The sequence below is a fragment of the Saccoglossus kowalevskii genome, chromosome 13 (assembly GCF_978046115.1).
Source record: "Saccoglossus kowalevskii chromosome 13, keSacKowa6.1, whole genome shotgun sequence".
NCBI lineage: Eukaryota > Metazoa > Hemichordata > Enteropneusta > Harrimaniidae > Saccoglossus > Saccoglossus kowalevskii.
In genome coordinates, this window is record NC_140653.1 from 33,784,399 (window position 1) to 33,796,410 (window position 12,012).

At 36.6% G+C, this 12,012-nt stretch overlaps 1 protein-coding gene across 1 annotated transcript in view; it reads right to left on the reverse strand.

Annotated features, from left to right (window-relative positions):
• The window catches only part of LOC146735247 (uncharacterized), a 36,447-nt gene that overhangs the window by 3,915 nt on the left and 20,520 nt on the right, over window positions 1-12,012 (reverse strand). The window contains exon 3 of the mRNA XM_085507250.1: window positions 4,422-4,724. Within this exon, the coding sequence (XP_085363376.1) occupies window positions 4,422-4,724 (303 nt within the window). The remainder of the gene's footprint in view (window positions 1-4,421; window positions 4,725-12,012) is intronic.

Here is a 12,012-nt window from a genome sequence, read left to right on the forward strand (position 1 = left end):
ACACAGGTAAACAAGAATCAACAATGCATCAACACAGGTCAACAAGAATCAACAAGTATCAACACAGGTAAACAAGAATCAACAATGCATCAACACAGGTAAACAAGAATCAACAATGCATCAACACAGGTAAACAAGAATCAACAAGTATCAACACAGGTAAACAAGAATCAACAAGTATCAACACAGGTAAACAAGTATCACCAATGCATCAACACAGGTAAACAAGAATCACCAATGCATCAACACAGGTAAACAAGAATCAACAATGCATCAACACAGGTAAACAAGAATCAACAATGCATCAACACAGGTAAACAAGAATCAACAATGCATCAACACAGGTAAACAAGAATCAACAATGCATCAACACAGGTAAACAAGAATCAACAATGCATCAACACAGGTAAACAAGAATCAACAATGCATCAACACAGGTCAACAAGAATCAACAAGTATCAACACAGGTAAACAAGAATCAACAATGCATCAACACAGGTAAACAAGTATCACCAATGCATCAACACAGGTAAACAAGAATCACCAATGCATCAACACAGGTAAACAAGAATCAACAATGCATCAACACAGGTAAACAAGAATCAACAATGCATCAACACAGGTAAACAAGAATCAACAATGCATCAACACAGGTAAACAAGAATCACCAATGCATCAACACAGGTAAACAAGAATCAACAATGCATCAACACAGGTAAACAAGAATCAACAATGCATCAACACAGGTCAACAAGAATCAACAAGTATCAACACAGGTAAACAAGAATCAACAATGCATCAACACAGGTAAACAAGTATCAACAATGCATCAACACAGGTAAACAAGAATCAACAATGCATCAACACAGGTAAACAAGAATCAACAATACATCATCACAGGTAAACAAGAATCAACAAGTATCAACACAGGTAAACAAGTATCAACAATGCATCAACACAGGTAAACAAGAATCAACAATGCATCAACACAGGTAAACAAGAATCAACAATGCATCAACACAGGTAAACAAGAATCAACAATGCATCAACACAGGTAAACAAGAATCAACAAGTATCAACACAGGTAAACAAGTATCAACAATGCATCAACACAGGTAAACAAGTATCAACAATGCATCAACACATGTAAACAAGAATCAACAATGCATCAACACAGGTAAACAAGAATCAACAATGCATCAACACAGGTAAACAAGTATCAACAATGCATCAACACAGGTAAACAAGAATCAACAAGTATCAACACAGGTAAACAAGAATCAACAATGCATCAACACAGGTAAACAAGAATCAACAAGTATCAACACAGGTAAACAAGTATCAACAATGCATCAACACAGGTAAACAAGAATCAACAATGCATCAACACAGGTAAACAAGAATCAACAATGCATCAACACAGATAAACAAGTATCAACAATGCATCAACACAGGTAAACAAGAATCAACAATACATCAACGCAGGTAAACAAGAATAAACAATGCATCAACACAGGTAAACAAGAATCAACAATGCATCAACACAGGTAAACAAGAATCAACAAGTATCAACACAGGTAAACAAGAATCAACAAGTATCAACACAGGTAAACAAGAATCAACAATGCATCAACACAGGTAAACAAGAATCAACAAGTATCAACACAGGTAAACAAGAACCAACAAGTATCAACACAGGTAAACAAGAATCAACAAGTATCAACACAGGTAAACAAGTATCAACAATGTATCAACACAGGTAAACAAGTATCAACAATGCATCAACACAGGTAAACAAGAATCAACAATGCATCAACACAGGTAAACAAGAGTCAACAATGCATCAACACAGGTAAACAAGAATCAACAATGCATCAACACAGGTAAACAAGAATCAACAATGCATCAACACAGGTAAACAAGAATCAACAAGTATCAACACAGGTAAACAAGTATCAACAATGCATCAACACAGGTAAACAAGAATCAACAATGCATCAACACAGGTAAACAAGAATCAACAATGCATCAACACAGGTAAACAAGAATCAACAATGTATCAACACAGGTAAACAAGAATCAACAATGCATCAACACAGGTAAACAAGAATCAACAATGCATCAACACAGGTAAACAAGTATAAACAATGCATCAACACAGGTAAACAAGAATCAACAATGCATCAACACAGATCAACAAGTATCAACAATACATCAACACAGGTAAACAAGTATCAACAATGCATCAACACAGGTAAACAAGAATCAACAATGCATCAACACAGGTAAACAAGAATCAACAATACATCAACACAGGTAAACAAGTATCAACAAGTATCAACACAGGTAAACAAGAATCAACAATGCATCAACACAGGTAAACAAGAATCAACAATGCATCAACACAGGTAAACAAGAATCAACAATGCATCAACACAGGTAAACAAGAATCAACAATACATCAACACAGGTAAACAAGAATCAACAATGCATCAACACAGGTAAACAAGAATCAACAATACATCAACACAGGTAAACAAGAATCAACAAGTATCAACACAGGTAAACAAGAATCAACAATGCATCAACACAGGTAAACAAGAATCAACAATGCATCAACACAGGTAAACAAGAATCAACAATGCATCAACACAGGTAAACAAGAATCAACAAGTATCAACACAGGTATCAACAATACATCAACACAGGTAAACAAGTATCAACAATGCATCATCACAGGTAAACAAGAATCAACAATGCATCAACACAGGTAAATAAGAATCAACAATGCATCAACACAGGTAAACAAGAATCAACAATACATCAACACAGGTAAACAAGTATAAACAATGCATCAACACAGGTAAACAAGAATCAACAATGCATCAACACAGGTCAACAAGTATCAACAATACATCAACACAGGTAAACAAGTATCAACAATGCATCAACACAGGTAAACAAGAATCAACAATGCATCAACACAGGTAAACAAGAATCAACAATACATCAACACAGGTAAACAAGTATCAACAAGTATCAACACAGGTAAACAAGAATCAACAATGCATCAACACAGGTAAACAAGAATCAACAATGCATCAACACAGGTAAACAAGAATCAACAATGCATCAACACAGGTAAACAAGAATCAACAATACATCAACACAGGTAAACAAGAATCAAGAATGCATCAACACAGGTAAACAAGAATCAACAATACATCAACACAGGTAAACAAGAATCAACAAGTATCAACACAGGTAAACAAGAATCAACAATGCATCAACACAGGTAAACAAGAATCAACAATGCATCAACACAGGTAAACAAGTATCAACAATGCATCAACACAGGTAAACAAGAATCAACAAGTATCAACACAGGTAAACAAGAATCAACAATGCATCAACACAGGTAAACAAGAATCAACAATACATCAACACAGGTAAACAAGTATCAACACAGGTAAACAAGAATCAACAATACATCAACACAGGTAAACAAGAATCAACAATGCATCAACACAGGTAAACAAGAATCAACAATGCATCAACACAGGTAAACAAGAATCAACAATGCATCAACACAGGTAAACAAGAATCAACAATGCATCAACACAGGTAACCAAGAATCAACAATGCATCAACACAGGTAAACAAGTATCAACAATGCATCAACACAGGTAAACAAGAATCAACAATGCATCAACACAGGTAAACAAGTATCAACAATGCATCAACACAGGTAAACAAGAATCAACAATGCATCAACACAGGTAAACAAGAATCAACAATGCATCAACACAGGTAAACAAGAATCAACAATGCATCAACACAGGTAAACAAGAATCAACAATGCATCAACACAGGTAAACAAGAATCAACAAGTATCAACACAGGTAAACAAGTATCAACAATGCATCAACACAGGTAAACAAGAATCAACAATGCATCAACACAGGTAAACAAGAATCAACAATGCATCAACACAGGTAAACAAGAATCATAAATTTTATGGAAAGGAAATGACGTAAATTGAAACATTGTCAATGATTCCTCATTTGGACTGACAACATTTCTTGGGATATTTGCATAACACAGAACTCATTAACGTCGTCGAAATAAATTCTAGACTAAGACGCTCCTTGGTAGCTAATGTATGGTCAAGGGATCGATGTGCAAGGGCTTTCCCACTTGGTATATGGGAATGGGGGGTATGGGGGTATGGGAATTTAATATTATGCAAATATTGTATTCACATACAGTGTCCAGCATTTTCTTATGCAGCCGTCAAGGTCATGTTATATATAAATATATATATATTTCTTCACCCACGACAATATCCCCTCAAAATTCTCCAATCGACTCCAGTTTTCAAATGGGAAGACCCTAACTACAACCATATAGGTTTAGCGCACCTGCATAGTCTGCTGTCAGCTGGGTTATTGGCGAAAATACGATGAAATTCGTCGTCGCAGGAGGGCGTCGTTTGGTAAAACTCGTCACTGCACCCTGAGTTTGAATTATCGGTGTTATGCTGAGTTAAAAAAGACAGAGCTATCCCTCCATGCTGACAGTATATAGTCCTGGCTTCGGCTGCTTTTGTAATGATCATCAGAAAAATATTGATGAGAGAAGCTAGAGTCGCTCCATCGTACGAAGTTTCTAAACATGTTTTAATCACTTCCCTTGTACAGTTGAACATACGCTCATATTTGGAACTGAAAGAGTAAAAAAAATATTATTGAGTCTTGATTGTTACTATTCAGACGATGTAATATCACAAAACTTTGCTGTTTCCCAAAGTCCATTGCGAAGTCACAAACCGATTGCCATGTACTGTACTAAATGTTATACTAGGGAGTCACAGCACGATTGCCGTCTGCATTAGTAAATGCTATACTAGGGAGTCATAAAACGATTGCCATGTACTATACTAAATAAATGTTATACTAGGGAGTCACAAAACGATTGCCGTCTGCATTACTAAATGTTATACTAGAGAGTCACAGCACGATTGCCGTCTGCATTAGTAAATGCTATACTAGGGAGTCATAAAACGATTGCCATGTACTATACTAAATAAATGTTATACTAGGGAGTCACAAAACGATTGCCATGTACTGTACAAAATAAATGTTATACTAGGGAGTCACAAAACGATTGCCATCTGTATTACTAAATGTTATACTAGGGAGTCATAAAACGATTGCCATGTACTATACTAAATGTTATACTAGGGAGTCGATTGCCATGTACTATACTAAATGTTATACTAGGGAGTCATAAAACGATTGCCATGTACTGTACAAAATAAATGTTATACTAGGGAGTCACAAAACGATTGCCGTCTGTATTACTAAATGTTATACTAGGGAGTCATAAAACGATTGCCATGTACTGTACAAAATAAATGTTATACTAGGGAGTCACAAAACGATTGCCATGTACTGTACAAAATATATGTTATACTAGGGAGTCATAAAACGATTGCCATCTGTATTACTAAATGTTATACTAGGGAGTCATAAAACGATTGCCATGTACTATACTAAATGTTATACTAGGGAGTCGATTGCCATGTACTATACTAAATGTTATACTAGGGAGTCATAAAACGATTGCCATGTACTGTACAAAATAAATGTTATACTAGGGAGTCACAAAACGATTGCCGTCTGTATTACTAAATGTTATACTAGGGAGTCATAAAACGATTGCCATGTACTGTACAAAATAAATGTTATACTAGGGAGTCACAAAACGATTGCCATGTACTGTACAAAATATATGTTATACTAGGGAGTCATAAAACGATTGCCATCTGTATTACTAAATGTTATACTAGGGAGTCATAAAACGATTGCCATGTACTATACTAAATGTTATACTAGGGAGTCGATTGCCATGTACTATACTGAATGTTATACTAGGGAGTCATAAAACGATTGCCATGTACTGTACAAAATAAATGTTATACTAGGGAGTCACAAAACAATTGCCGTCTGTATTACTAAATGTTATACTAGGGAGTCACAAAACGATTGCCATGTACTGTACAAAATAAATGTTTTACTAGGGAGTCACAAAACGATTGCCGTCTGTATTACTAAATATTATACTAGGGAGTCATAAAACGATTGCCATGTACTGTACAAAATAAAGGTTATACTAGGGAGTCACAAAACGATTGCCGTCTGTATTACTAAATGTTATACTAGAGAGTCACAAAACGATTGCCGTCTGTATTACTAAATGTTATACTAGGGAGTCACAAAACGATTGCCATGTACTGTACAAAATAAATGTTATACTAGGGAGTCACAAAACGATTGCCGTCTGTATTACTAAATGTTATACTAGGGAGTCATAAAACGATTGCCATGTACTGTACAAAATAAATGTTATACTAGGGAGTCACAAAACGATTGCCGTCTGTATTACTAAATGTTACACTAGAGAGTCACAAAACGATTGCCGTCTGTATTACTAAATGTTATACTAGGGAGTCACAAAACGATTGCCATGTACTGTACAAAATAAATGTTATACTAGGGAGTCACAAAACGATTGCCGTCTGTATTACTAAATGTTATACTAGGGAGTCACAAAACGATTGCCGTCTGTATTACTAAATGTTACACTAGGGAGTCACAAAACGATTGCCATGTACTGTACTAAATGTTATACTTGGAAGTCACAAAACGATTGCCATCTGCATTACTAAATGTTATACTAGGGAGTTACAGAACGATTGCCATGTACTATACTAAATAAATGTTATACTAGGGAGTCACAGAACGATTGCCATGTACTATACTAAATAAATGTTATACTAGGGAGTCACAGAACGATTGCCATGTACTATACTAAATGTTATACAAGTCATTGTCAATGACACGTCCCCGTTCCGTTCATATTTGAGTGACATATACATTCAAAGCAGATCATGACCGAAATGCACCTGCATATGTACAACACATTGTGCTAAATCTGAACAAAATCCATCCATGCATGACTGAGATCCGGTTCTGGAATTGTGAAAATACGTGATTTTGATGCATTTTCGGCCTTAAAATGGCCATCATTCCGCTATTGTTAAGCAGATCATGAAACAAATGCACATATCTATTTGTGACATGATGTACCATGTGTGTGTGAAGTTTGAACTTGATCAATCCAGACATGTCTTGGATACGGATCCAGAACTGAATTCTTTAACAAAATGGCCGCCAGTCGGCCATTTCGAACTTGATCCGAAAAAAAAAAGACGTGCATCAAGGTCCTATTATGTTTAATGTATGTACCAAATTTGAACAAAATCCATCCATGCATAACTGAGATCTGGGTCCGGAATGGTGAAAATGTGCGATTTCAATGCATTTTCGGCCTTAAAGCGGCCCCCATTTGGCTATCGTTAATGAGATCATGAAACAAATGCACATACATATTTGTGACATGATGTACCTTGTGTGTGTGAAGTTTGAACTTGATCAATCCAGACATGTCTCGGATACGGATCCAGAACTGAATTCTTTAAAACAAAATGGCCGCCAGTCGGCTATTTCGAACTTGATCCGAAAAAAAAATGACGTGCATCAAGGTCCTATTATGTTTAATGTATGTACCAAATTTGAATGAAATCCGTCCATGCATAACTGAGATCCGGGTCCGGAATGGTGAAAATGTGCGATTTCAATGCATTTTCGGCCTTAAAGTGGCCGCCATTTGGCTATCGTTAATGAGATCATGAAACAAATGCACATACATATTTGTGACATGATGTACCTTGTGTGTGTGAAGTTTGAACTCGATCAATCCAAGCATGTCTCAGATACGGATCCAGAACTGAATTCTTTAAAACAAAATGGCCGCCAGTCGGCCATTTCGAACCCGATCCAAAAAAAAATGACGTGCATCAAGGTCCTATTATGTTTAATGTATGTACCAAATTTGAACAAAATCCGTCCATGCATAACTGAGATCCGGGTCCGGAATGGTGAAAATGTGCGATTTTGATGCTTTTTCGGCCTTAAAATGGCCGCTATTCGGCTATCGTTAATCGGATCATGAAAAAAATGCATGTGCATATGTCCCATATAATGTGTGATGTATGAGTGAAGTTTGAACTTAATCGGTCCATGCATGTTCGAGATACAGGTGATCACGGACGCACGGACGCACGGACGCACGGACGGACGGACGGACGGACGCACACAGGGCAAAACATAAGTCCCCGTTTTCGGACTGCGTCCGAACGGGGACTAACTAGGGAGTCACAAAACGATTGCCATGTACTATACTAAATAAATGTTATACTAGGGAGTCACAGAACGATTGCCATGTAAATGTTATACTAGGGAGTCGATTGCCATGTACAATACTAAATAAATGTTATACAAGGGAGTCACAAAACGATTGCCATGTACTATACTAAATGTTATACTAGGGAGTTACAGAACGATTGCCATGTACTATACTAAATGTTATACTAGGGAGTCACAAAACGATTGTCATGTACTATACTAAATAAATGTTATACTAGGGAGTCACAGAACGATTGCCATGTACTATACTAAATGTTATACTAGGGAGTCGATTGCCATGTACTATACTAAATGTTATACTAGGAAGTCACAAAACGATTGCCATGTACTGTACTAAATGTTATACTAGGAAGTCACAAAACGATTGCCGTCTGTATTACTAAATGTTATACTAGGGAGTCACAGAACCATTGCCATGTACTGTACTAAATGTTATACTAGGGAGTCACAAAACGATTGCCGTCTGTATTACTAAATGTTATACTAGAAAGTCACAAAACGATTGCCGTCTGTATTACTAAATGTTATACTAGGGAGTCACAGAACCATTGCCATGTACTATACTAAATAAATGTTATACTAGGGAGTTACAAAACGATTGCCGTCTGTATTACTAAATGTTATACTTGAGAGTCACAAAACGATTGCCGTCTGTATTACTAAATGTTATACTAGGGAGTCACAAAACGATTGCCGTCTGTATTACTAAATGTTATACTTGGGAGTCACAAAACGATTGCCATGTACTATACTAAATAATTGTTATACTAGGGAGTCACAAAACGATTGCCATATACATTACTAAATATTATACTAGGGAGTCACAAAACGATTGTCATGTACTATACTAAATAAATGTTATACTGGGGAGTTACAAAACGATTGTCATGTACTATACTAAATAATTGTTATACTAGGGAGTTACAAAACGATTGCCATGTACTATACTAAATGTTATACTTGGGAGTCACAAAACGATTGCCATGTACTATACTAAATAAATGTTATACTAGGGAGTCACAAAACGATTGTCATGTACTATACTAAATAAATGTTATACTAGGGAGTTACAAAACGATTGTCATGTACTATACTAAATAAATGTTATACTAGGGAGTTACAAAACGATTGCCATGTACTATACTAAATAAATGTTATACAAGGGAGTCACAGAACGATTGCCATGTACATTACTAAATATTATACTAGGGAGTCACAGAACGATTGTCATGTACTATACAAAATAAATGTTATACTAGGGAGTCACAAAACGATTGCCGTCTGTATTACTAAATGTTATACTAGGGAGTCATAAAACGATTGCCGTCTGTATTACTAAATGTTACACTAGAGAGTCACAAAACGATTGCCGTCTGTATTACTAAATGTTATACTAGGGAGTCATAAAACGATTGCCATGTACTGTACAAAATAAATGTTATACTAGGGAGTCACAAAACGATTGCCGTCTGTATTACTAAATGTTACACTAGAGAGTCACAAAACGATTGCCGTCTGTATTACTAAATGTTATACTAGGGAGTCACAAAACGATTGCCATGTACTGTACAAAATAAATGTTATACTAGGGAGTCACAAAACGATTGCCGTCTGTATTACTAAATGTTATACTAGGGAGTCACAAAACGATTGCCGTCTGTATTACTAAATGTTACACTAGGGAGTCACAAAACGATTGCCATGTACTGTACTAAATGTTATACTTGGAAGTCACAAAACGATTGCCATCTGCATTACTAAATGTTATACTAGGGAGTTACAGAACGATTGCCATGTACTATACTAAATAAATGTTATACTAGGGAGTCACAGAACGATTGCCATGTACTATACTAAATAAATGTTATACTAGGGAGTCACAGAACGATTGCCATGTACTATACTAAATGTTATACAAGTCATTGTCAATGACACGTCCCCGTTCCGTTCATATTTGAGTGACATATACATTCAAAGCAGATCATGACCGAAATGCACCTGCATATGTACAACACATTGTGCTAAATCTGAACAAAATCCATCCATGCATGACTGAGATCCGGTTCTGGAATTGTGAAAATACGTGATTTTGATGCATTTTCGGCCTTAAAATGGCCATCATTCCGCTATTGTTAAGCAGATCATGAAACAAATGCACATATCTATTTGTGACATGATGTACCATGTGTGTGTGAAGTTTGAACTTGATCAATCCAGACATGTCTTGGATACGGATCCAGAACTGAATTCTTTAACAAAATGGCCGCCAGTCGGCCATTTCGAACTTGATCCGAAAAAAAAAAGACGTGCATCAAGGTCCTATTATGTTTAATGTATGTACCAAATTTGAACAAAATCCATCCATGCATAACTGAGATCTGGGTCCGGAATGGTGAAAATGTGCGATTTCAATGCATTTTCGGCCTTAAAGCGGCCCCCATTTGGCTATCGTTAATGAGATCATGAAACAAATGCACATACATATTTGTGACATGATGTACCTTGTGTGTGTGAAGTTTGAACTTGATCAATCCAGACATGTCTCGGATACGGATCCAGAACTGAATTCTTTAAAACAAAATGGCCGCCAGTCGGCTATTTCGAACTTGATCCGAAAAAAAAATGACGTGCATCAAGGTCCTATTATGTTTAATGTATGTACCAAATTTGAATGAAATCCGTCCATGCATAACTGAGATCCGGGTCCGGAATGGTGAAAATGTGCGATTTCAATGCATTTTCGGCCTTAAAGTGGCCGCCATTTGGCTATCGTTAATGAGATCATGAAACAAATGCACATACATATTTGTGACATGATGTACCTTGTGTGTGTGAAGTTTGAACTCGATCAATCCAAGCATGTCTCAGATACGGATCCAGAACTGAATTCTTTAAAACAAAATGGCCGCCAGTCGGCCATTTCGAACCCGATCCAAAAAAAAATGACGTGCATCAAGGTCCTATTATGTTTAATGTATGTACCAAATTTGAACAAAATCCGTCCATGCATAACTGAGATCCGGGTCCGGAATGGTGAAAATGTGCGATTTTGATGCTTTTTCGGCCTTAAAATGGCCGCTATTCGGCTATCGTTAATCGGATCATGAAAAAAATGCATGTGCATATGTCCCATATAATGTGTGATGTATGAGTGAAGTTTGAACTTAATCGGTCCATGCATGTTCGAGATACAGGTGATCACGGACGCACGGACGCACGGACGCACGGACGGACGGACGGACGGACGCACACAGGGCAAAACATAAGTCCCCGTTTTCGGACTGCGTCCGAACGGGGACTAACTAGGGAGTCACAAAACGATTGCCATGTACTATACTAAATAAATGTTATACTAGGGAGTCACAGAACGATTGCCATGTAAATGTTATACTAGGGAGTCGATTGCCATGTACAATACTAAATAAATGTTATACAAGGGAGTCACAAAACGATTGCCATGTACTATACTAAATGTTATACTAGGGAGTTACAGAACGATTGCCATGTACTATACTAAATGTTATACTAGGGAGTCACAAAACGATTGTCATGTACTATACTAAATAAATGTTATACTAGGGAGTCACAGAACGATTGCCATGTACTATACTAAATGTTATACTAGGGAGTCGATTGCCATGTACTATACTAAATGTTATACTAGGAAGTCACAAAACGATTG